The sequence below is a fragment of the Stegostoma tigrinum genome, chromosome 10 (assembly GCF_030684315.1).
Source record: "Stegostoma tigrinum isolate sSteTig4 chromosome 10, sSteTig4.hap1, whole genome shotgun sequence".
Lineage (NCBI taxonomy): Eukaryota > Metazoa > Chordata > Chondrichthyes > Orectolobiformes > Stegostomatidae > Stegostoma > Stegostoma tigrinum.
This window is the reverse complement of record NC_081363.1, coordinates 55,931,992-55,958,345: the sequence shown is the minus strand read 5'-3', so window position 1 is coordinate 55,958,345 and position 26,354 is coordinate 55,931,992. Positions and strand designations below refer to the sequence as shown.

The window sequence follows — 26,354 nt, the reverse complement described above, 5'->3', positions numbered from 1 at the left end:
TTCAAAGATTTACATCCCTCTGAGTAAATAAAATTCACATCTACACTTTCTTTTACTGACTTTTAAAAATTACAAGAATTGGCAACTAATCAGCCTTCCAAAGTCTTCATTTCATTGCATTACAAGCAAACCGCAAAGTCACAATTGCATAAATATTTTTCTAGTTCACTTCCAGATGCCCATTTTAAAACAACCCCTCTATAATGGTTCAAAGGGCCAAAACGGTTGCATTCTGTACCTAAACTTATAGGATTTCATAACATTCTGTTAACCTCAAAACAACAGGTTCTAATTGGCCCATGAAGTTCAGGAATTTCACAGAAGCTTAAATAAGTTCCTCTCTCATTTTTATGGTGGAGAAGACCGCTACTTGATCCACAGATCAGATGTGAGCACATGTAAACATAACTTTATTCAATACCATGTTCCAAAACCTCAGCTTTATTTGTACAGGTTAAAATACAGTGTAGATGGCATTCTGTTACAGCAATCTAGTCTTCCATTAACACTTTTCTCTTTGTAACAAATACAGAACTATATGGAATTTCAGTCCCTCTCTGCTAGAGCAACAAGATGTGCATCTATTTCAGCTTCTGAAAGAATCCTAGGGGGAAAAAAGAATAAAGATTTTCACGTTTAAGACAAACAATTAAAAAGAAAGCAGTTAAATGTAATTATAATTTGTGCTAATTTACAATTTCTAAATTGTTCAAAGTAAAATTCAACATATTTCAAGAATAAAGACGGTAAATAGAAAGTACAAACAATAAGGGAAACTGTTTTGATTTAATAGTGAAACAGTTCATTTACTTAAAATTTGGCTTCTGGAGGGCAGTTTACTCAAGTATTGATATTTTTTAAGCAGCCTGTTCAGAGATGTTATGAGACACCACTAAAGCAAGGAGGACTTGAACCCAGACCTCCTGACTCAGAATAAAGTACACTACCAACATGCTAGAAGTGTGCTCTCCATGTAGAAAGGGACCAGGATTCACCAGGCTTCAACAAGGCAAGGAACAATACTCATCAAGTCTGGTGCCTTCGACTACTCAGCTACCCTGATGCTGCCAACAGGCAACATTTGTCGGGATATTTTTAATCATTACGTCCAGATGTGTTATGACATATCAAGAGCAAGTGGGACTTGAACCCAGGCCTTCTGGTTCAGAGATGGGGACACCAACACTGCATCACAAGGGTCCATGTTTGCTCGAGTGGTGAGGACTGGCCTAAATATCAAACACTGTTTGAAAAAAAGGCACTATTCCGGAATTGATTTTCTTTGAGCCAAGTTTCACACTAAAATTGTAAACTGGTAGTTGTATTCTGGCTGCCTGTTAAGTCCTTGGCCTAACATGTCAACACAATGAAGTTAAATCAGGAAGGCTTGTGCAGACAATTGGCAATTGCCGTTTTGCAACTTGCATCAAAAGCTACTTTTAAAAAAAAATCTTATGTCAGTACTGAACATGTAACACCTCTGTAGATCCAAGCATCTAATCTCAGAATCAATAATTCTCTAGCGCATGTCAAAGTGGCCATGATGGCAGGCGGTGGCATTGCGGTAATATCACTAGACTAGTAATCAAGAACCCCAGCTAATATTCTGAGGACAGGGGTTAAAATCCCATGGTGCTGGATGGTGAAACTTAATTCAATTTAAAAAAACTGGAATAAAAAATGTAATGGCAATTATTGTTTAATAAAATCTGATTCACTAATGTCCTTTAGGGAAGAAAATCTGCTATCCTTGCTGGATTGATTCATATATGATTCCAGACATCCAATGATGTGGCTGTTTCTTAACCACCCTCTGGGCAATTAGAGACGAGTGATAAATTCTGACCACAAAATATACTTTAATAAAAATAGCTTAGCACGTTTTTGCATAGGTGTTTTCAAATTCTCCTAGCACTGAACTCATAGATCACATGAGAGAAGATAACGTAGCTAGGAATTTTAAAATAAAATTTAACAGAAATTTAGACAATAATTGCCATAATTAGTCACATTTACTAATTCAGAGCACAAGATTATTTTAAAATTACCTAAATTTAGGGTTATCCACTGTCACCACCCCTACTTCAATTTCAGATGGTTTGAAGTCAATGGACAGCACTGTGGACAGGCAGGTTATTGCTGTCTACAAACAAAACCAAAAGCATTACTTCAAAAAGATAGCAAAATTCTTTCTTTTAAAAAAATCACTTTTCGGATCACAAGCAATAGAAACTAACTTTCAGCATATTAAACAAAAAGGAGAGAAAAAGTCAATTCAAAAATTCAGATTAATTGATAGTGATAGGCTTAATAGTTTCATACCTCTACAGTTTGTGCATATATCCAGTCAAGTTTTTTCTTAACTTTCTTTTCCAAGAAGCTTGTGGCTTCTGTCTGTTTGACTCCTGCAGCAGTGGCCTTGAACCCACAATAGTAACCAGCAGGGTCACACTTGTAAACCTGAGCACCAAGTTCTTCGTCAACACCTACCAGAATCATACCTGTAAAATGCGATGAAATCGGGAAGTTTTTTTAAAAATACACTGTACTTACGCTTGGAATTTAACAGAAACACAGAAGCTCACAGTAAGCAAGAGCATCCAGCTCATCACACTCTTGCTGGTTCTTTGAGAGATCAGTTATACTTAATTCCACCTCCACCCTCCCACTTCTTATCCATAAACCTACAAGTTCCTTAGATTATAAAACTATTTAATGGTAAGTAAAATGAAAAGCTCTGATTAAACTTTCTCTCAACAATTTCCCTACTGCCAAAATAATAATCAATCTTTATCACTTAGCTGTGAATTGTTACTTAGTGTCCTTGTTATTCAGCAGAAGTATGAATGACACAAAGGCAACATTCCCACATTTCAGCAGGAACATTTCTGATAATGAACTAAATCCTATAGGACCTGAAGTGGCTCAGCACGTCACAAATTGGTACAGATCTATTGCCCTCCTTTGTTTTCAATTTTAAATTAAAAGGAACGGAAAAGACATAAGAGTTTCAAGCCATATTCCTCAATGAATTCTATAACTTATTCAACTTGGAACAGAAGTGATGTAAATGGTGATACTCTTCATTATTCATTAAATCAGTGAAAATTAATAAATGCGTTGGAGATAATTTACACAGGTAATGCGGATTTTGAATGAATGATTTATTTTTCAACAAATGAAGGATTTATTGTCATGTGTTATAGTAATGCAACAAAATATAGTGAGAAGCTTTCATTTGTCACCTCAATTCAGTGTTATTTTGACTAAATTAAGAATAAGGAAAAAAGGAAAGATACAGCGAATTCAGTAGTGCTGAGCCAGCTTATCACCATCGACACTGCCTGCGCTGCCAACCCTCCTCCAATGCTTCCTCGATGTCCACACTGGACCCAACAAAAGTTGAAGTTACCAAACCTCAGGCCCATCTTTTGGTGCTGGTCCGTTACTGCTCTGCCATGGCCTCGCCATTGTCTTTGCCAGACCAACCAATGCCAGTCGCATCTCTCACCACTGGGCCCACCTCGTTGATGTTGCTGTGTTGCCTTATTGCCACTGCTTCACTGTTGTCAGCTCTAGACCCAACCAGGCTGCTAATCCTCAGGCACCACCTTTCACCGTTGGGCCTACTGTGCTGACATAGCTTCCACCAATGAAGCAGGCACAAATCCAATGCCAGGTCCTGTGCTTGGTCCGGAAAAGTAAATAAGGGCCTACTCAAAGTTTGTGCTGGGGGCTCATGCAAGATCCTCTTGCTGCCATCAATACCATCTTAGCTCAGGTCAAGAGAGAAGTAAAGGTATTGAGAGAAACAAAACGATAGGAAAGAAAAGACAGACTGACAGTCAGAGCGGAGGAGCTCCAGTTTAGGACCCTTACTCCAATGCTATCTTGTTCAAGAAGGTGCCTATAGGTGTCACAAATGGGCATTATTCATACAGATCACAGGCTATTTAACGGTGGAGCATCACAAACATTTACATGTTGTCCCCAGTCAAATTTATAAAGATTGCATCATGGGTAATTGAAAAATAATCCAGGATGGGAGTTCTGTCCAATAATTATCCCTCACTTAACACCACTAAACCTAATTATCTGATCAGTACCTCAACCTGTACATGAGACTACACCTTGAGCAAATTGGTTGTTGCATTTCTCTACAAGACCAACAACAGTTCCAAATGCTGAATTGGTTACAAAGAACGTTGGTTTGTTAAAGGGACTATATAATGCAACTTCCTCTTTGTTTAATTTAATACAGAAGCAATGTAGAGAATTTCTTGTTTACTGTGGCTTAGTTATTTGATTCTACTAACTCATGGGTAAAGTCTTTTTTTTAAAATCACATTGAGATAACAAATTTTGCAGAAATGAAAGATTGCCAAGTTTAATCAGTTGACCTTTTCTAATTAAGAAAATAATTTGGGAATCACAATAGAGGGACCATCAAAGCAGTTGACTGGGACATTACAGTTTGCAAATACATGAAAAATAATATTACATTAATCTTATAAGGCATACAGAAGTTGCTTACAGCATCCAAGCGGTCTCATTTCAGCATTCTGTGTATATACTTGGGAAATGTCTGCAATCCGTTTGCACAACATGTCTACTGGGATATCATAGCCATATTTGTACTTCCAATTTGCAGCTTCATACCGAGCTCTCTGTACCTGGGACCTGCTGTCCGCTGTAAAGAAAAAGGGAAAAAACACGTAAAAGATAGACTTTCAAGAAACGTTGATATTCTCAATATTGATTTATTTTCACTGTTAATTTTAGGAAAAGGAGGTCTTTTTGCACAGCAAGTATTATCCCTGCCTCAGATCCAGGTTTCAGGTTCCAGTCCCATTCTGGGACTTGATGGTCACAAGGTACATTCATAATGCAGCCAAAGTGGTTGGATATCAAGTCATCAATCCTTTCATTATGTACAAACAAAAGGCAGCATGACTAGGAAAGATTCCTGGTCAGCTATGTGATGATTTGGATGTTGTAGCTACCACCATCACTAGTTATAGTTCCAGACTACAACATACATGTAAAAGTTCACGTCACCACCACAACTCCAGTTGGCTGGATTTGATGGTTCCAATTGGCAGCAATAATGTATTTCCCCCATTCAAGGTGGGGTGGATTTGGGATCTGATACATTGTCCTGCCTGGGATGGAAGTTACACAGTGGACGGGATCTGCGTTTGGGCTGAGACTTCAAAAGTTGTTTTAGAAATCTGATAGGTGCAAATGTCACCATAACAAAAGAAGGTACGAAGATGAAACAAGTAGGAAGAAAAATAAATCAATTAGTAATGGTAAAAGTAACACTGAGTATAGGATCTGAAACACCGTGAATTGGAAAGAAAGAGTATTTTGGAACCTATGTCCCATCCTGTGGTATTTTGTACCTCTCCTTTAACAATGTCCCCCTTTTCAATTATAACTCAATTTACTTGTTGAACATGCGAATGTTAAGTCATCAGGTACAGGACTTGGTCAAAATTAAAATAGTTTTTGAAAATGCTTGAAATATTTTTCATTATTAACCTGAATCATTAACTGTTTTTCTCTCCACTGCTTGACCTAATCAGCACCTCTAGGATTTCCTGTCCTTTTAGAAATATGCTGTGTCTACTTTTGCATTAGCGTCAATAATATTCTTACTTTGCTGCATTGCTTTTAAACATGGAGTTATTCTGCATTAATCAGAATCAGTTTTTCAGGTTATTACCTGTCATTCCTGTCATTACACATCCTATGTTATCCGTTATTCTGAACAGGTGAGTGACTGTGTTGGCATCCAATAGCTTATCCTGAAAAACAGCAAATTAAACCACTGGATTAAGGATAGTAACTAAGAACTACAGACTGCATCTTTGTTCAGGCATGGATACTATTGCTAGGGCAAACAGAGTGTGAATACAGAAATGTCTGTCAATTCATTACAGCACTCCAAGCAGGGTGCACAATATCTTTTGTTAATCATGAACCTCAGGAGACCTTCTGCTCTGCGAATTCTCATTCCCAGATTAGTCACAAGTGAACTTAAACATGCCATTTGATAGTATGAACAAACTACAGAATACTTTTGAAGACCAACAGTACTGAAAGGCAATTATCTCAAGAATCTAGGGTTTATGTATAACACTGTTATGATCCAAGATAATTTCTAAACACACAATTTTTCTATTACAGGCAGCCTTTCTAATGAATGAGCAAGATATCATTGGATAGCTGACCTGTTTATCAACATTTATTGATGAGTAATTTTTAAAAGTTAGCTTCTATTGAACCCTTCCAGAGGTGTTTATACACACTTCTAGAACAGGTGGGACTTGATGCTGCATCTCCTGGCTCAGAGGTAGAGACATACTACTGTACCACAAAGGTCCCATATTGTCGTGTCATTATATTTTCTAAATCAGCCTGTTCAGAGATATCATTACAGACCTCTGGAGCAGGTGAGACTTGAACCAAGCCCTTATGGTTAAGAGGTTGGGACATGGCCACTGTGACACAACAGCCCCTGAGTGGCATGTAATTGTCTCTTTACATAGATGAATTACAACTGGTTGTAATTCAATCTCCACAACCTTTGCTATGTTGAAAACGCAATTATAAAATTGGACAGCAGTCTTTTTGGAGATTCCGCACATCAATATCTGATCAATCCAAAAGGATTCATTCTATTTTTCTCTTCAGCTGCTCTCTAGCCTGCTGAGGATCTCTAACATTTTCTGTTTTCTTTCAGATTTCCAGCTCAATTTTGCTTTTATTACCACATATTTTACATTATAAACAGAGTAATATCAGACAATTAACTGGAAAAAAAGGAAACAGCAATTCATCTCCAAATTAAAAACAAAATTCCCTGTAGACATTGGTTTGACCACTACAAACCATGCTATCTCAAACATGAAAAGTGAGCAAGCATACAAATGAATTCAGGTCACCAAAAGCTTAGTCAGAAATAGATTTTAAAGGTGAGATTTGAAGGGAGAGAGAGAAATAGAATGAGAATTCCAGAGTTTAGGGTCTAAAAAGCTGAAGGCACTTTGATGAGCATATGGTTTAACATCACAGAAATTGAGAATTTCTGCCCTGAACATACAAGTGTTGACCTCAATCTCTGACATTCTAATATCTCAAAAACTGCTGCCATTCAGCTAAGTTGACACACAGTTGAAACGTTTTAGTCAGTGTTAAAAAATTCCAAATTCAGAACCTTATTTGAGCTATCAGACACAACAAAATACAATCCAACCAATATCTACCTCTGAAAGCACAGATTTTACTGATGTATGGCACGAGGTGGTTATTCAGCTCACTATGTACGTGCTGCCAAAAAAACAACTAGCCAGCCCGATCTCATGTTCAGCTCTTGGTCAGTAGCTTGTCAGTTTCAGTTTGTACTTCAAAAGATTGTGGATGCTCAATCATTGAATATAATTTTAAAAGCTGAGACAGACAGGCTTTCAGTCACCCAGGAAATCAAGAGGGATTGGGAACAGGGTTATTTGGTCTGCTGCTGATCCCATTTCTTATGTTCCCTGTGTGAACTACTAAAGACAAATGTTCAATATGCCTTCTTAAACATCTTATCTATCTGTGTTGCTACTTTCAGGGTACTAAAGACATGCATTCAAAGTCCTTCTGTTCTTTTATATTACCCAGTCTACCACCACTTATTTTGGATTCTCTTGACTTTGTTTACATTCCCAACCATCTCACTTCACTGTTCTATACTGAATTTCATCTGTCAGTAACATATAAAGAAAATTATCATGTCTCACTAATGAACTTATTTTCCACTCAACAGGCAGACTATCTCAGTTCTCTCTCTATTCAGTGTTATTTATGCATATATTCATACATTTGGCCCCATTTATTTTATTTATACTGTGCACTAGGTAGATACTATTAAGACTGATTTCAACATTTAAATTGAAGTGATAATATAAAAATACTGCTGCTTAAAAAATGCAGGATGCAATTATTTCAGTTAGATTTTCTTGCTCCTTTCCTGAATAGTGATGGTTAGCAGAGAACGGACAATGACAGCTAGAACTATTCTGACATTTACAGCCAGGTCAGATCCCATTTGTGACTAATATCTTCATACATGTCTCTCCATGGAATCTCATGATGTGAAGGTTCAGGTGTTGGACTGGGGTGAACAAGGTCAAAAATTTCACGACACCAGGGTACAGTCCAACAGGTTTATTTGAAAACACATGCTTTTGGAATCTCACTCTTTCTTCTGCAAAGGAGCGAGACTCTGAAAGCTTGGGTCTTCAAATAAATCTGTTGGATTATAACCTGGTGTCATACGATTTTTTGACCATGGAATCTCAGGCAGAGATCAGAAGTAGGCAGTTTACAACTTACCATAGATAACTTACAAGGCCTTAAATTAACTGAGGTGATCTGGACCACATCAATTTCTGCTCCTTCCGAGGTCAGCTAACTCCATAATGTACAATTTAGGAGTAAATCAACATAGTTTGTTTGACCATCTGATTCATCAAGACAGCTTGATTATTCATTTAACTTAGTTACTGGCTAGGAACACAGTCTTTTTTTCAAAAGAACAAATTTGGTCCTGGGATGTAAGCAGCATTATCAAGGTCAGCATTTTCTACCCATCAGTTGCCACAAGGTTGAGGGTGATGGGCTAACTGGGTAGCTTTCTAGACCATTCTAAAGAGTAGTTAGCAGTGAACAATATCAGTGTTGGAACAGTCAGACTGATTAGAAACAGAGGTTTCATTCCCTAAAGCACACAATTGATCTGCTTGAGTTTACAACAATTCAAAATTCACTTTTTACTGCAATCACCTTTTCATTTCTTGATTTTGCCGTGTGAATGCAAATTTCTGAGCTTCGAGTTAAGCTATATGCCTACTGCAACATGAACATTATAACTTAGCAACAGTTCCTTCCTTTAACTTTTTTTTGGTAATACCATTTCAGTTCCTCCTAGTTAATCCCCTCTATTCAAATGTAGCCACTTAAAAAATACTTAATTGCACTCACCGGCACTTTCTTCTGTGTAACTATTACAGCACAGTCCTTTCCACGAACAGCGACTGAAGTGAGGCCACCCTGGTTTATAGCCTTAAAAGCATATTCTGCAAAAGACACAAATTCCCTAAGGGATTGACGACACTGAAACACAAGTCAAATTCAGTTTGCTGTGGCGGATCTCATTCTGAAAACTTGAATCATCACAAAACCATCGCTAACACTTACTAGATGTTGACTATTTCAACAAATTATTATCCACACATCAACAGCAACATTTGAGCTGCCCATGAACTCCACTCTCTCTGATCCCACACAACAACTAGAATGTTTCCCTTCCAGGCTCACTCCCGAGGTTAACACCTTGCCCCCCCTAACACTTCTGCACTGGGATTTAACCCTTCTCACCCCTCCTCCTCCAATCTGTTTCAGGATTTCCCACCACGCCATTGCCTCACCATATCTGTGTTACAGCTAACCTGGGGTTGCTAGGATAATTTACCCAATCCCTCTGTGTACTGGAATTATTTAGATCCCTCCCCCGTTCTGTGATGGATCATTTAGTGTTGAGATTTCTTACCCCTCCACTCAGTTTTGGGATCATTTATATCCCCCATAGTGTGCTACCTTTATTCCAGGTGATGTCTTTAGTCCCCTGTGCTGAAATTATTTAACCCATCCTGTGTATTGTTTACTGTCACTGTCCCTGTCCCACAGTAACATGGCTGTTTACCATTGCCCTCCCACCATGATGGGGAACTGACCAGCAACCCCCACCTTTTTCCCTTTGGTGATGGGGTTATTTATTAGCATGCTCCCCCTCATGTGAACAATTATTTACCATGTTCCCCCATCTGCTATGATGGAGTAATTTACGAGCACCCACAACCCCCACACTTACTTCAGCAATGGGTTATTTACCTGCCACACCAAACACACGGTGAATTGGGGTTACTTACCTGTACCCCACTTCTTGTTGTAATGGGGCTGTTTACCCACCTGCTTCACTGTGATGGGTTTATTTTCTTTCTCCCCTCCCATGTTGGGGTCATTCCGCACCCCCCCCATCTACTCTGATAGGGTTATTACTCCATCCACCCCACCAGTGATGGAGTTAATCCCCACCCCACACATTTTCTCACCCATCCAAACTCCTTGGTTACTTCCCCTTCCAAAGGGATACATCCCTTCCCATCCCCACCCACCCACAGTAATGAGGCTATTTTCCTCCCGCCTACCTCCCACACAGTGACGGGGTTATGTCCCCATCCCTTTTCCTACCCCCACCTTCCATCACTCCCACAGTGACAGGGTTATTTCCCTTCTCCTCTCCTCCCCCCAAAACAGTGACAGCGTTATTCCCCTCCCTCCCCTCTGTCCCCCACCGCCACAGTGATGGAGTTAGGTCCCCATCCCTTTTCCTACCCCCAACTTCCTTCACTCCCACAGTGACAGGTTTATTCCCCTCCCCTCTCCCTCTCTCCACCACCGCCACAGTGACGGGGTTACCCTCCTCCTGTTTCCCTCCACCCACTTCTGCATACCCCCCCACCCCACAGTAATGGGGTTATTCCCACCCCCTCCCTCCTCCTCTTCTTCCCACCCCCATCCCCACAGTGACAGGGTTATTCCCCTCCCCACTCCCTCTATGCCCACGCTCACCCCACCCCACAGTGAGAGGGTTATTCCCCTCTCCAGTCCCTCTACCACCACTCCCACCCCCACCCCACAGTGACAGGGTTATTTCCCTCTGCTCTCTTTCCCTCCCCACACAGTGACAGGGTTATTCCCCTCTCATCTCCCAACCCAACAGTGACAGGGATATTTCCCACTCTTCTACCCCTCCTCCACCTCCCACAGTGATGGGGTTATTCCACTCCCCTCTCCCTCTCTGCCCATCCCCACAGTGACGGATTTATTTCCCTCCCGAAAGTGACAGGGTTATTCCGCTCCCCTCTTCCTTCCACCCCGCCCCCCTCGCCCACAGTAACAGGGTTATTCCTCTTCCCCCTCTTTCCATCCCCCACAGTGACCGGGTTATTCCCCTCCGCTCTCTTTCCCTCCCCAACAGTGACGGGCTTATATCCCTCCCCACTTCCCCTACAATGACTGGGTTATTCCCCTCCCTCACCCCACCTGTGGCAGGGTTATTCCCCTCTCCCACAGTGACAGTGTTACTCCCCACCCCTCTCCAACATCCACCCACACCGTTGGGGTTATTCTCGAGCCCTACCCCTACTCCACACAGTGACAGGGTTATTCTTCTCACAACTCCCTCTGCCGCCCCCACCCCCACAGTGACGGGGTTATTCCCCTCCCCACTCCATCTTCCACGCAACCCCACAGTGATGGGGTTATTCTCCTCCCCCTTCCCCTACAGTGACAGGGTTATTCGCCCCACCGACTCCCTCTCCCCCACCCCCATAGTGACAGGGTTTTTCCCCTCCCCCTTCCCCCCACCCCTACAGTGATGGGGTTAGTCCCCCCAACTCCTAGTGACGGGCTTATTCCCCTCCCCACTTCCCTGACATGACGGGGTTATTCCCCTCCCATCTCCCAACCCAACAGTGACAGGGATATTTCCCACTCCTCTGCTCCTTCTCCACCTCCCACAGTGATGGGGTTATTTCACTCCCCTCTCCCTCTCCCTCTCTGCCCACCCTCACAGTGACAGATTTATTTCCCTCCCCCACAGTGAGAGAATTATTCCGCTTCCTTCCTCCTTGCCCCACCATAGCCACAGGGTTATTCCCCACCCCTCCCCAACACCCACCCACACTGTTGGGGTTATTCTCCAAAACCGCCCCCCCCCCAAGTAGGGTTATTCTCCTCCCCTTTTCCAATCCCCACCCCCCACCCCACAGTAATGGGGCTATTCTCTCCCCGCCACCAACAGTGATGGGGTTAAACCCTCAACACCGCCTCTCCCCAAGGGACAGGATTATACTCTCCACCAACAACCCCACGACCCCCTCCCTCCCTCCCACCCACCCCACAGCGATGGGGTTACACTCTGCACCACCCTTCCCCAGTGTTATTCTCCCCGCACACCCACCCCCACCCCTACACTCCACCTCAGTGACATGGTTATTCTCTCTCTTCCCACCACCCCCCCACAGTGATGGGTTAAAAACTCCCCATTCCCCTTCCCTCCCCCATACTGTGATGGGGTTATTCTCAGCCCCTTCCCCCCAACCCCCAACAGTGACGGGGTTATTCTCTTCCCCTCAGCCTGCATTTCTCCACCCAATACAGCAATGCTCTCCCCCTTCCCCCTCCCTCACAGCGAAGTGGTTATTCTCTCCCCCCCTCACAGCGAAGGGGTTATTCTCTCCCGCTACTTCCCCATCACAGTGATGGGGTTATTCTCGCCCTCTCCCTCCACCACCTCAGTGACGGGGTTATTCTCTCTCTTCCCACACGTCACCCCACCCCGCCATAGTGACAGTGTTATTCTCTCCCCCTCCCCCCACCAGCCCCGTGACTGAGTTATTCTCTCTTCCCACCCCCACCAATGACAGGGTTAAACTCACTCTTCCTACCTCCCCCCACTCCCCCCTAATAATGACGGGGTTATTCACTCCCCCACTCCACCGTCTGCACCCCAGTGACGGTGTTATTCTCTCACCCATTCACCGACGCCACCACCCCCACAATGATGGGATTATTCTCTCACCCATTCACCGACGCCACCACCCCGACAATGACTAGGTAGTTCACTCCCCTGACCCCCTGCCCCACAATGACGGGGTTATTCTCACTACCCACCCGCCCCATCATCCCGACAATGACGGGGTTATTCTCTCCCCACCCCCCGAATGACGGGGTTATTCTCTCCCCCCAACCTCCCGCAATGACGGGATTATTCCCTCCCCCGCCGGAATGACGGGGTTATTCACTCCCCCGCCAATGACAGGATTATTCTCTTCCCCCACCCCCAATGACGGGGTTATTATCTCCCCCCCCAATTTATTCTCTCTCCCCCATGACGGGGTTATTCCCTCCCCCCACAATGACGGGATTATTCCCTCCACCCCCCAATGACGGGGTTATTCTCTCCGACCCCCCAATGACGGGGTTATTCTCTTCGCCCCCCGCCAATGACACGGTTATTCTCTTCCCCACCCCCAATGACAGGGTTATTCCCTCCCGCCCCCCCGCCAATGACGGGGTTATTCTCTCACCCCCATTATTCTCTCCCCCCCATGACGGGGTTATTCTCTTCCCCCCCAGCCAATGACAGGGTTATTCTCTTCCCCACCCCCAATGACAGGGTTATTCCCTTCCCCCCCGCCGATGACGGGGTTATTCTCCTTGCTCCCCCCCCACCAATGACGGGGTTATTCTCTCTCTCCCCCCCCAACTCAATGACGGGGTATTCTCACTCCCCACCATGACAGGGTTATTCTCTTCCCCCCAACCAATGACGGGGTTATTCTCTCCCACCACCATTATTCTCTCCCCCCACCATGACAGGGTTATTCTCTCTCCTGCCCAGTGACGGGGTATTCTCTCCCCCCCACTCCATGACAGGGTTATTCGCTCCCCCGCCCAGTGACGGGGTGATTCTCCCCCACCCCCAATGACGGGGTGATTCTCCTTCCCCCCGACCAATGACGGGGTGATTCTCCTCCACCCCCCCCCCACCAATGACGGGGTGATTCTCCTCCCCCCACCCCACCAATGACGGGGTGATTCTCCTCCCCCCACCACCAATGACAGGGTGATTCTCCTCCTCCTCCCCCCCCCCACCAATGACGGGGTGATTCTCCTCCACACCCCCCCGCCCACCAAAGACGGGGTGATTCTCCTCCCCCCCCGACCAATGACGGGGTGATTCTCCTCCTCCTCCCCCACCCCACCAATGACGGGGTGATTCTCCTCCCCAAGCCCCCGCCCACCAATGACGGGGTGATTCTCCTCCCCCCCCCACCATTGACGGGGTGATTCTCCTCCCCACCCCCCCCCCACCAATGACGGGGTGATTCTCCTCCCCCCCCACCAATGACGGGGTTATTCTCTCACCCCCGACCCACCGATGACGAGGTTATTCTCTCCCCCCAACCCAATGACAGGGTTATTCTCTCCCCCCCACCCAATGACGGGGTTATTCTCTCCCCCCCACCATGACGGGGCTATTCTCTTCCCCCCACAATGACGGGGTTATTCTCTCTTCCCCACCCCCAATGACGGGGTTATTCTCTCCCCCCCCCTCCCAATGACGGGGTTATTCTCTCCCCACCCAATGACGGGGTTATTCTCTCCCCCCCACAATGACGGGGTTATTCTCTCTTCAACACCCCCAATGATGGGGTTATTCTCTGCCCCCCCCCCAAAAACGGAGTTATTCTCTCCCCACCCAATGACGGGGTTATTCTCTCCCCCCAACCCAATGATGGGGTTATTCTCTCCCCCTTCCCCGATGACGAGGTTATTCTCTCCCCCCAACCCAATGACGGGGTTATTCTCTCCCCCTCCCCCGATGACGAGGTTATTCTCTCCCCCCAACCCAATGACAGGGTTATTCTCTCCCCCCGACAATGGCGGGGTTATTCTCTCCCCACCCAATGACGGGGTTATTCTCTCCCCCCAACCCAATTATGGGGTTATTCTCTCCCCCTTCCCCGATGACGAGGTTATTCTCTCCCCCTCCCCCGATGACGAGGTTATTCTCTCCCCCCAACCCAATGACAGGGTTATTCTCTCCCCCCCACAATGACGGGGTTATTCTCTCCCCACCCAATGACGGGGTTATTCTCTCCCCCCAACCCAATGACGGGGTTATTCTCTCCCCCCGACAATGACGGGGTTATTCTCTCCCCACCCAATGACGGGGTTATTCTCTACCCCCAACCCAATGACGGGGTTATTCTCTCCCCCCAACCTAATCACGGGGTTATTCTCTCCCCCTCCCACGATGACGAGGTTATTCTCTCCCCCCAACCCAATGACAGGGTTATTCTCTCCCCACCCAATGACGGGGTTATTCTCTCCCCCCAACCTAATCACGGGGTTATTCTCTCCCCCTCCCACGATGACGAGGTTATTCTCTCCCCCCAACCCAATGACAGGGTTATTCTCTCCCCACCCAATGACGGGGTTATTCTCTCCCCCCAACCCAATGACGGGGTTATTCTCTTCCCCCCACAATGACGGGGTTATTCTCTCCCCCTCCCCCGATGACGAGGTTATTCTCTCCCCCCAACCCAATGACAGGGTTATTCTCTCCCCCCCACAATGACGGGGTTATTCTCTCCCCCCAACCCAATGACGGGGTTATTCTCTCCCCCCCACAATGACGGGGTTATTCTCTCCCCACCCAATGACGGGGTTCTTCTCTCCCCCCAACCCAATGACGAGGTTATTCTCTCCCCCCAACCCAATGACAGGGTTATTAACTCCCCCCCACAATGACGGGGTTATTCTCTCCCCACCCAATGACGGGGTTATTCTCTCCCCCCAACCCAATTACGAGATTATTCTCTCCCCCCAACCCAATGACAGGGTTTTTCTCTCCCCCCCACAATGATGGGGTTATTCTCTCCCCACCCAATGACGGGGTTATTCTCTCCCCCCAACCCAATGACGAGGTTATTCTCTCCCCACAACCCAATGACGGGGTTATTCTCTCCCCACCCAATGACGGGGTTATTCTCTCCCCCCAACCCAATGATGGGGTTATTCTCTCCCCCCAACCCAATGACGGGGTTATTCTCTCCCCCTCCCCCGATGACAAGGTTATTCTCTCCCCCCAACCCAATGACAGGGTTATTCTCATCCCACCCAATGACGGGGTTATTCTCTCCCCCCAACCCAATGACGGGGTTATTCTCTCCCCCCAACCCAATGACGGGGTTATTCTCTTCCCCCCACAATGACGGGGTTATTCTCTCCCCACCCATTGACGGGGTTATTCTCTCCCCCTCCCCCGATGACGAGGTTATTCTCTCCCCCCAACCCAATGACAGGGTTATTCTCTCCCCCCCACAATGACGGGGTTATTCTCTCCCCCCAACCCAATGACGGGGTTATTCTCTCCCCCCACAATGACGGGGTTATTCTCTCCCCACCCAATGACGGGGTTATTCTCTCCCCCCAACCCAATGATGGGGTTATTCTCTCCCCCTTCCCCGATGACGAGGTTATTCTCTCCCCCCAACCCAATGACAGGGTTATTCTCTCCCCCCGACAATGGCGGGGTTATTCTCTCCCCACCCAATGACGGGGTTATTCTCTCCCCCCAACCCATTGACGGGGTTATTCTCTCCCCCTCCCCCGATGACGAGGTTATTCTCTCCCCCCAACCCAATGACAGGGTTATTCTCTCCCCCCCACAATGACGGGGTTATTCTCTCCCCACCCAATGACGGGGTTATTCTCTCCCCCCAACCCAATGACGGGGTTATTCTCTCCCCCCGACAATGACGGGGTTATTCTCTCCCCACCCAATGACGGGGTTATTCTCTACCCCCAACCCAATGACGGGGTTATTCTCTCCCCCCAACCTAATCACGGGGTTATTCTCTCCCCCTCCCACGATGACGAGGTTATTCTCTCCCCCCAACCCAATGACAGGGTTATTCTCTCCCCACCCAATGACGGGGTTATTCTCTCCCCCCAACCCAATGACGGGGTTATTCTCTTCCCCCCACAATGACGGGGTTATTCTCTCCCCCTCCCCCGATGACGAGGTTATTCTCTCCCCCCAACCCAATGACGGCGTTATTCTCTCCCCCCAACCCAATGACGGGGTTATTCTCTTCCCCCCACAATGACGGGGTTATTCTCTCCCCCTCCCCCGATGACGAGGTTATTCTCTCCCCCCAACCCAATGACAGGGTTATTCTCTCCCCCCCACAATGACGGGGTTATTCTCTCCCCCCAACCCAATGACGGGGTTATTCTCTCCCCCCCACAATGACGGGGTTATTCTCTCCCCACCCAATGACGGGGTTATTCTCTCCCCCCAACCCAATCACGAGGTTATTCTCTCCCCCCCAACCCAATGACAGGGTTATTAACTCCCCCCCACAATGACGGGGTTATTCTCTCCCCACCCAATGACGGGGTTATTCTCTCCCCCCAACCCAATTACGAGATTATTCTCTCCCCCCAACCCAATGACAGGGTTATTCTCTCCCCCCCACAATGACGGGGTTATTCTCTCCCCACCCAATGACGGGGTTATTCTCTCCCCCCAACCCAATTACGAGATTATTCTCTCCCCCCAACCCAATGACAGGGTTATTCTCTCCCCCCCCCAATGATGGGGTTATTCTCTCCCCACCCAACGACGGGGTTATTCTCTCCCCCCAACCCAATGACGAGGTTATTCTCTCCCCACAACCCAATGACGGGGTTATTCTCTCCCCACCCAATGACGGGGTTATTCTCTCCCCCCAACCCAATGATGGGGTTATTCTCTCCCCCCAACCCAATGACGGGGTTATTCTCTCCCCCTCCCCCGATGACGAGGTTATTCTCTCCCCCCAACCCAATGACAGGGTTATTCTCATCCCACCCAATGACGGGGTTATTCTCTCCCCCCAACCCAATGACGGGGTTATTCTCTTCCCCCCACAATGACGGGGTTATTCTCTCCCCACCCATTGACGGGGTTATTCTCTCCCCCTCCCCCGATGACGAGGTTATTCTCTCCCCCCAACCCAATGACAGGGTTATTCTCTCCCCCCCACAATGACGGGGTTATTCTCTCCCCCCAACCCAATGACGGGGTTATTCTCTCCCCCCACAATGACGGGGTTATTCTCTCCCCACCCAATGACGGGGTTATTCTCTCCCCCCAACCCAATGACGAGATTATTCTCTCCCCCCAAACCAATGACAGGGTTATTCTCTCCCCCCCACAATGATGGGGTTATCCTTTCCCCGCCCAATGAAGGGGTTATTCTCTCCCCCCAACCCAATGACGGGGTTATTCTCTCCCCCCAACCCAATGACGAGGTTATTCTCTCCCCCCAACCCAATGACGAGGTTATTCTCTCCCCCCAACCCAATGACAGGGTTATTCTCTCCCCACCCAATGACGGGGTTATTCTCTCCCCCCCACCCCCCCACAATGACGGGGTTATTCTCTCCCCCCCACCCCCCCACAATGACGGGGTTATTCTCTTCCCCCAACCCCCCGACAATGACAGGGTTATTCTCTCCCCCCCACAATGACGGGGTTATTCTCGCCCCACCCAATGACGGGGTTATTCTCTCCCCCAACACAATGACGGGGTTATTCTCTCCCCCTCCCGCGATGACGAGGTTATTCTCTCCCCCCAACCCAATGACAGGGTTATTCTCTCCCCCCCACAATGACGGGGTTATTCTCTCCCCCAAACCCAATGACGGGGTTATTCTCTCCCCCCCACAATGACGGGGTTATTCTCTCCCCACCCAATGACGGGGTTATTCTCTCCCCCCAACCCAATGACGAGGTTATTCTCTCCCCGCAACCCAATGACAGGGTTATTCTCTCCCCCCCACAATGACGGGGTTATTCTCTCCCCACCCAATGACGGGGTTATTCTCTCCCCCCAACCCAATGACGGGGTTATTCTCTCCCCCCCACCCCCCCAACAATGACGGGGTTATTCTCTTCCCCCAACCCCCCCACAATGACAGGGTTATTCGCTCCCCCCCACAATGACGGGGTTATTCTCTCCCCACCCAATGACGGGCTTATTCTCTCCCCCCAACCCAATGACGGGGTTATTCTCTCCCCCTCCCCCGATGACGAGGTTATTCTCTCCCCCCAACCCAATGACAGGGTTATTCTCTCCCCCACACAATGACGGGGTTATTCTCTCCCCCCCACCCCCCCCACAATGACGGGGTTATTCTCTCCCCCCCACCCCCCCCACAATGACGGGGTTATTCTCTCCCCCCAACCCAATGACAGGGTTATTTTCTCCCCCCCACAATGACGGGGTTATTCTCTCCCCCCAACCCAATGACGGGGTTATTCTCTCCCCACCCAATGACGGGGTTATTCTGTCCCCCCAACCCAATGACGAGGTTATTCTCTCCCCCCAACCAAATGACGGGGTTATTCTCTCCCCCCAACCCAATGACGGGGTTATTCTCTCCCCTCGACAATGACGGGGTTATTCTCTCCCCACACAATGACGGGGTTATTCTCTCCCCCCAACCCAATGACAAGGTTATTCTCTCCCCCCAACCCAATGACAGGGTTATTCTCTCCCACCAACAATGACGGGGTTCTTCTCTCCCCACCCAATGACGGGGTTATTCTCTCCCCCCAACCCAATGACGAGGTTATTCTCTCCCCACAACCCAAAGACAGGGTTATTCTCTCACCCCCACAATGACGGGGTTATTCTCCCCCCAACCCAATGACGGGGTTATTCTCTCCCCCCAACCCAATGACGGGGTTATTCTCTCCCCCCAACCCAATGACGGGGTTATTCTCTCCCCCCCACCCCCCCACAATGACGGGGTTATTCTCTCACCCAACCCCCCCACAATGACAGGGTTATTCTCTCCGCCCCACAATGACGGGGTTATTCTCTCCCCCCAACCCCGATGACGGGGTTATTCTCTCCCCTGCCCCGATGACGAGGTTATTCTCTCCCCCCAACCCAATGACGGGGTTATTCTCTCCCCACCCACAATGACGGGGTTATTCTCTCCCCCCCACCCCCCGCACAATGACGGGGTTATTCTCTCCCCCCCACCCACCCCACAATGACGGGGTTATTCTTCCCCCCCACAATGACGGGGTTATTCTCACCACCACCCCCCCCCCCACAATGACGGGGTTATTCTCTCCCCCCCCACCCCCCCCACAATGACGGGGTTATTCTCTCCCCCCAACCCAATGACAGGGTTATTCTCTCCCCCCCACAATGACGGGGTTATTCTCTCCCCCCACCCCAATGACGGGGTTATTCTCTCCCCACCCAATGACGGGGTTATTCTCTCCACCCAACCCAATGACGGGGTTATTCTCTCACCCCAACCCCCCCCACAATGACGGGGTTATTCTCTCCCCCCCACCCCCCCCCACAATGACGGCGTTATTCTCTCCACCCCACAATGACGGGGTTATTCTCTCCCCCCAACCCAAAGACGAGGTTATTCTCTCCCCCCCACCCCCCCCACAAAGACGGGGTTATTCTCTCCCCCCCACAATGACGGGGTTATTCTCTCCCCCCCACCACCCCCACAATGACGGGGTTATTCTCTCCCCCCCACCCCCCCCACAATGACGGGGTTATTCTCACCCCCCCACAATGACGGGGTTATTCTCTTCCCCCAACCCCCCCACAATGACAGGGTTATTCTCTCCCCCCCACAATGACGGGGTTATTCTCTCCCCACCCAATGACGGGGTTATTCTCTCCCCCCAACCCAATGACGGGGTTATTCTCTCCCCCTCCCCCGATGACGAGGTTATTCTCTCCCCCCAACCCAATGACGGGGTTATTCTCTGCCCCCCACAATGACGGGGTTATTCTCTCCCCCCAACAATGACGGGGTTATTCTCTCCCCCCACCCCCCCCACAATGACGGGGTTATTCTCTCCCCCCAACCAAATGACAGGGTTATTCTCTCCCCCCCACAATGACGGGGTTATTCTCTCCCCCCCACCCCCCCCACAATGACGGGGTTATTCTCTCCCCCCCACAATGACGGGGTTATTCTCTCCCCCCAACCAAATGACAGGGTTATTCTCTCCCCCCCACAATGACGGGGTTATTCTCTCCCCCCCACCCCCCCCACAATGACGGGGTTATTCTCTCCCCCCCACAATGACGGGGTTATTCTCTCCCCCCAACAATGACGGGGTTATTCTCTCCCCCCGACCCCCCCAACAATGACGGGGTTATTCTCTCCCCCCCACCCCCCCCACAATGACGGGGTTATTCTCTCCCCCCAACCAAATGACAGGGTTATTCTCTCCCCCCCACAATGACGGGGTTATTCTCTCCCCCCCACCCCCCCCACAATGACAGGGTTATTCTCTCCCCCCAACCCATTGACGGGGTTATTCTCTCCCCCCCACAATGACGGGGTTATTCTCTCCCCACAACCCAATGACGGGGTTATTCTCTCCCCACAACAATGACGGGGTTATTCTCTCCCCCCAACCCAATGACGGGGTTATTCTCTGCCCCCAACCCATTGACGGGGTTATTCTCTCCCCCCCCCCACAATGACGGGGTTATTCTCTCCCCCCCCCACAATGACGGGGTTATTCTCTCCCCCCATCCCCCCCCCACAATGACGGGGTTATTCTCTCCCCCCCTCCCCCCCCCCACAATGACGGGGTTATTCTCTCCCCCCCTCCCCCCCCCACAATGACGGGGTTATTCTCTCCCCCCCACATGACGGGGTTATTCTCTCACCCCCACCACCCCCCCACAATGACGGGGTTATTCTCTCCCCCCAACCCCCCCCCCACAATGACGGGGTTATTCTCTCCCCCCCACCCCCCCCACAATGACGGGGTTATTCTCTCCCCCAAACCCCCCCCCGACAATGACGGGGTTATTCTCTCCCCCCCACCCCCCCCCACAATGACGGGGTTATTCTCTCCCCCCAACCCAATGACGGGGTTATTCTCTCCCCACCCAATGACGGGGTTATTCTCTCCCCCCAACCCAATGACGAGGTTATTCTCTCCCCCCAACCCAATGACGAGGTTATTCTCTCCCCCCAACCCAATGACGGGGTTATTCTCTCCCCCCCACCCCCCCCACAATGACGGGGTTATTCTCTCCCCCCCAACCCACTGACAGGGTTACTCTCTCCCCCCCCACAATGACGGGGTTATTCTCTCCCCCCAACCCAATGACGGGATTATTCTCTCCCCCCCACAATGACGGGGTTATTCTCTCCCCCCCCACAATGACGGGGTTATTCTCTCCCCCCCAAGCCAATGACGGGGTTATTCTCTCCCCCCCCCACAATGACGGGGTTATTCTCTCCCCCCCCACAATGACGGGGTTATTCTCTCCCCCCCCACAATGACGGGTTTATTCTCTCCCCCCCAACCCAATGACGGGGTTATTCTCTCCCCCCCCACAATGACGGGGTTATTCTCTCCCCCCCCACAATGACGGGGTTATTCTCTTCCCCCCAACCCAATGACGGGGTTATTCTCTCCCCCCCCCACAATGACGGGGTTATTCTCTCCCCCCCACCATGACGGGGTTATTCTCTCCCCCCCACCCCCCCCACAATGACGGGGTTATTCTCTCCCCCCCACAATGACGGGGTTATTCTCCTCCCCCAACCCAATGACGGGGTTATTCTCTCCCCCCAACCCAATGACGGGGTTATTCTCCCCCACCACCCCCACAATGACGGGGTTATTCCCTCACCCCCAGCCCCCCACAATGACGGGGTTATTCTCTCCCCCCCACCATGACGGGGTTATTCTCTCCCCCCCACCCCCCCCCACAATGACGGGGTTATTCTCTCCCCCCCCACAATGACGGGGTTATTCTCTCCCCCCCCAACCCAATGACGGGGTTATTCTCTCCCCCCCCCACAATGACGGGGTTATTCTCATCCCCCCATCCCAATGACGGGGTTATTCTCTCCCCCCACAATGACGGGGTTATTCTCTCTTCCCCACCCCCAATGACGGGGTTATTCTCTCCCCACCCAATGACGGGGTTATTCTCTCCCCCCCCACCCCCCCCCAATGACGGGGTTATTCTCTCCCCCCCCCACCCAATGACGGGGTTATTCTCTCCCCCCCCCCACCCCCCCCCCTCAACGACGGGGTTATTCTCTCCCCCCCCCACCCCCCCTCAACGACGGGGTTATTCTCTCCCCCCCCCACCCCCCCCTCAACGACGGGGTTATTCTCTCCCCCCCCCACCCCCCCCTCAATGACAGGGTTATTCTCTCCCCCCCACCCCCCCCCCCAATGACGGGGTTATTCTCTCCCCCCCCACCCTCAATGACGGGGTTATTCTCTCCCCCCCCACCCCTCAATGACGGGGTTATTCTCTCCCCCACCACCCCATGACGGGGTTATTCTCTCCCCCCCCACCCCATGACGGGGTTATTCTCTCCCCCCCCATCCCCTCAATGACAGGGTTATTCTCTCCCCCCCCCCACCCCCCCCATGACGGGGTTATTCTCTCCCCCCCCACCCCCCCCTCACTGACGGGGTTATTCTCTCCCCCCCCCCACCCCACCCCCCCCTCAATGACGGGGTTATTCTCTCCCCCCCCCACCCCACCCCCCCCTCAATGACGGGGTTATTCTCTCCCCCCCCACCCCCCCCTCAATGACGGGGTTATTCTCTCCCCCCCCACCCTCAATGACGGGGTTATTCTCTCCCCCCCCACCCCCCCCCCAATGACGGGGTTATTCTCTCCCCCCCCCACCCAATGACGGGGTTATTCTCTCCCCCCCCCACCCCCCCCCTCAATGACGGGGTTATTCTCTCCCCCCCCCACCCCCCCCTCAACGACGGGGTTATTCTCTCCCCCCCCCACCCCCCCCCCCCAATGACGGGGTTATTCTCTCCCCCCCCACCCCTCAATGACGGGGTTATTCTCTCCCCCCCCACCCCCCACCCCCCCCTCACTGACGGGGTTATTCTCTCCCCCCCCCCACCCCCCCCTCACTGACGGGGTTATTCTCTCCCCCCCCCCACCCCACCCCCCCCTCAATGACAGGGTTATTCTCTCCCCCCCCCCACCCCACCCCCCCCTCAATGACGGGGTTATTCTCTCCCCCCCCACCCTCAATGACGGGGTTATTCTCTCCCCCCCCACCCCCCCCCCAATGACGGGGTTATTCTCTCCCCCCCCCACCCAATGACGGGGTTATTCTCTCCCCCCCCCACCCACGACGGGGTTATTCTCTCCCCCCCCCACCCCCCCTCAACGACGGGGTTATTCTCTCCCCCCCCCACCCCCCCCTCAACGACGGGGTTATTCTCTCCCCCCCCCACCCCCCCCTCAACGACAGGGTTATTCTCTCCCCCCCCACCCCCCCCCCCAATGACGGGGTTATTCTCTCCCCCCCCACCCTCAATGACGGGGTTATTCTCTCCCCCCCCACCCCTCAATGACGGGGTTATTCTCCTCCCCCCCCACCCCTCAATGACGGGGTTATTCTCCTCCCCCCCCCCCCCAATGACGGGGTTATTCTCTCTTTCCCCCCCCCCCCAATGACGGGGTTATTCTCTCTTTCCCCCCCCCCCAATGACGGGGTTATTCTCTCTTCCCCCCCCCCCATGACGGGGTTATTCTCTCTTCCCCCCCCCCCCAATGACGGGGTTATTCTCTCTTCCCCCCCCCCCCATGACGGGGTTATTCTCTCCCCCCCCACCCTCAATGACGGGGTTATTCTCTCCCCCCCCACCCCTCAATGACGGGGTTATTCTCCTCCCCCCCCACCCCTCAATGACGGGGTTATTCTCCTCCCCCCCCCCCCCAATGACGGGGTTATTCTCTCTTTCCCCCCCCCCCAATGACGGGGTTATTCTCTCTTTCCCCCCCCCCCAATGACGGGGTTATTCTCTCTTCCCCCCCCCCCATGACGGGGTTATTCTCTCTTCCCCCCCCCCCAATGACGGGGTTATTCTCTCTTCCCCCCCCCCCCATGACGGGGTTATTCTCTCCCCCCCCACCCTCAATGACGGGGTTATTCTCTCCCCCCCCACCCCTCAATGACGGGGTTATTCTCCTCCCCCCCCACCCCTCAATGACGGGGTTATTCTCCTCCCCCCCCCCCAATGACGGGGTTATTCTCTCTTTCCCCCCCCCCCAATGACGGGGTTATTCTCTCTTTCCCCCCCCCCCAATGACGGGGTTATTCTCTCTTCCCCCCCCCCCATGACGGGGTTATTCTCTCTTCCCCCCCCCCCAATGACGGGGTTATTCTCTCTTCCCCCCCCCCCCCATGACGGGGTTATTCTCTCTTCCCCCCCCCCCATGACGGGGTTATTCTCTCTTTCCCCCCCCCCCATGACGGGGTTATTCTCTCTTTCCCCCCCCCCCCATGACGGGGTTATTCTCTCTTCCCCCCCCCCCCATGACGGGGTTATTCTCTCTTTCCCCCCCCCCCCCATGACGGGGTTATTCTCTCTTTCCCCCCCCCCCATGACGGGGTTATTCTCTCTTTCCCCCCCCCCCATGACGGGGTTATTCTCTCTTTCCCCCCCCCCATGACGGGGTTATTCTCTCTTCCCCCCCCCCCCCATGACGGGGTTATTCTCTCTTCCCCCCCCCCCCCCATGACGGGGTTATTCTCTCTCTCTCTCCCCCCCCCCCATGACGGGGTTATTCTCTCTCTCTCCCCCCCCCCCCCCCAATGACGGGGTTATTCTCTCTCTCTCCCCCCCAATGACGGGGTTATTCTCTCCCTCCCCCCCCACCACCACAATGACGGGAGGATTCGGGCCGCCCTCCTCCGCCTGGGGGCTGGGCCCGCGATGACGGAGCAGTTCTGAGCCGGCGCTGGTGGCCGGTACCAGGCCGCTCTCTCTCTCACACACTCACCTACTTGGTATAACCTTCCCTCCGGGGAGAAAATGGTGATGTGACGGTCAAAGCCGGCGCTCGATCCCCGGGACATGGTGACAAAGAAACCAAACCGGAGATCAACAACATGCAACACCGCGACCAGAACTGACCTCCCAACCCGACAGGATATCCTGTGTGACAGGCCTCTGACCCGGCAGTATTCTCCACAAGGTGTAGAGCTGGCTGAACACTGCACGCCCAACAACATCAGAGGAGCTAGAAGGCTGGACCCTTCTTCAGAAAATTCCTGTAGTCTTGGCTGTGCAGGGAAAGGGAATATTCAGAGTTTCACCCACAACGAATAATAGTCACTTCGAGAGTGAGATGTTGTGGATTCTGGAAATACTAAAGACAAAATAGGGTTTTAAAAGCCTGATTTAGAAAGTGTTAATGTTGAAGACTGCATTAAGCTCCCATTCACTCTGATTATTCCTTTCAACAGCAGATGGTAAATGAGCAGTTCACCCCAAGCTCACAATGATGATAGACATTTCATCTCAAGCTCCTGATAGTCTTTGTAACTGTGCCCAAATTGTCAATATTACTTCTGCTTTTGCTATCGTGTAATAAGCTGCATCTTTGTTGGATATTGTTAATACACACCTGGTCTGAAGACCCCAAGGGGACAAGTACACCAGTCTTTTTATTAACAGGCACCTTTGGGACCAGGAGTGTGCTGGTTGATCAAGCAGCCCACATAATATAAAAACACACTCTAAGTAACAGAATCATAATGTAGGGGCAATATATATCATAGTTCTATTTTATTTACAGCTTAAATCACTTCAATAATAACACAGCTTTCCC

At 50.4% G+C, this 26,354-nt stretch overlaps 1 protein-coding gene across 1 annotated transcript; it reads right to left on the bottom strand.

Annotated features, from left to right (window-relative positions):
• Positions 1-421: 421 nt before the first annotated feature.
• Positions 422-25,682, bottom strand: psma6a (proteasome 20S subunit alpha 6a). The gene is made up of 7 exons (XM_048536998.2): positions 25,524-25,682; positions 9,034-9,128; positions 5,729-5,810; positions 4,535-4,690; positions 2,323-2,501; positions 2,049-2,143; positions 422-604 (listed from the first exon to the last, which is right to left on the bottom strand). Exons 1-7 carry the CDS (start codon positions 25,597-25,599, stop codon positions 547-549), a joined length of 741 nt encoding a protein of 246 aa, XP_048392955.1. The 5' UTR covers positions 25,600-25,682; the 3' UTR covers positions 422-546.
• Between the last annotated feature and the right edge of the window lie 672 nt (positions 25,683-26,354).

Excerpts from the sequence above, each read along its gene's own strand:
- psma6a (XM_048536998.2), bottom strand. The coding sequence starts at position 25,599 with ATGTCCCGGGGATCGAGCGCCGGCTTTGACCGTCACATCACCATTTTC. Across the intron at positions 2,144-2,322 it reads TATATGCACAAACTGTAGAG|ACAGCAATAACCTGCCTGTC; the intron begins GTATGAAACTAT and ends TTTTGTTTGTAG. Across the intron at positions 605-2,048 it reads GTGGATAACCCTAAATTTAG|GATTCTTTCAGAAGCTGAAA; the intron begins GTAATTTTAAAA and ends TTTTCCCCCTAG.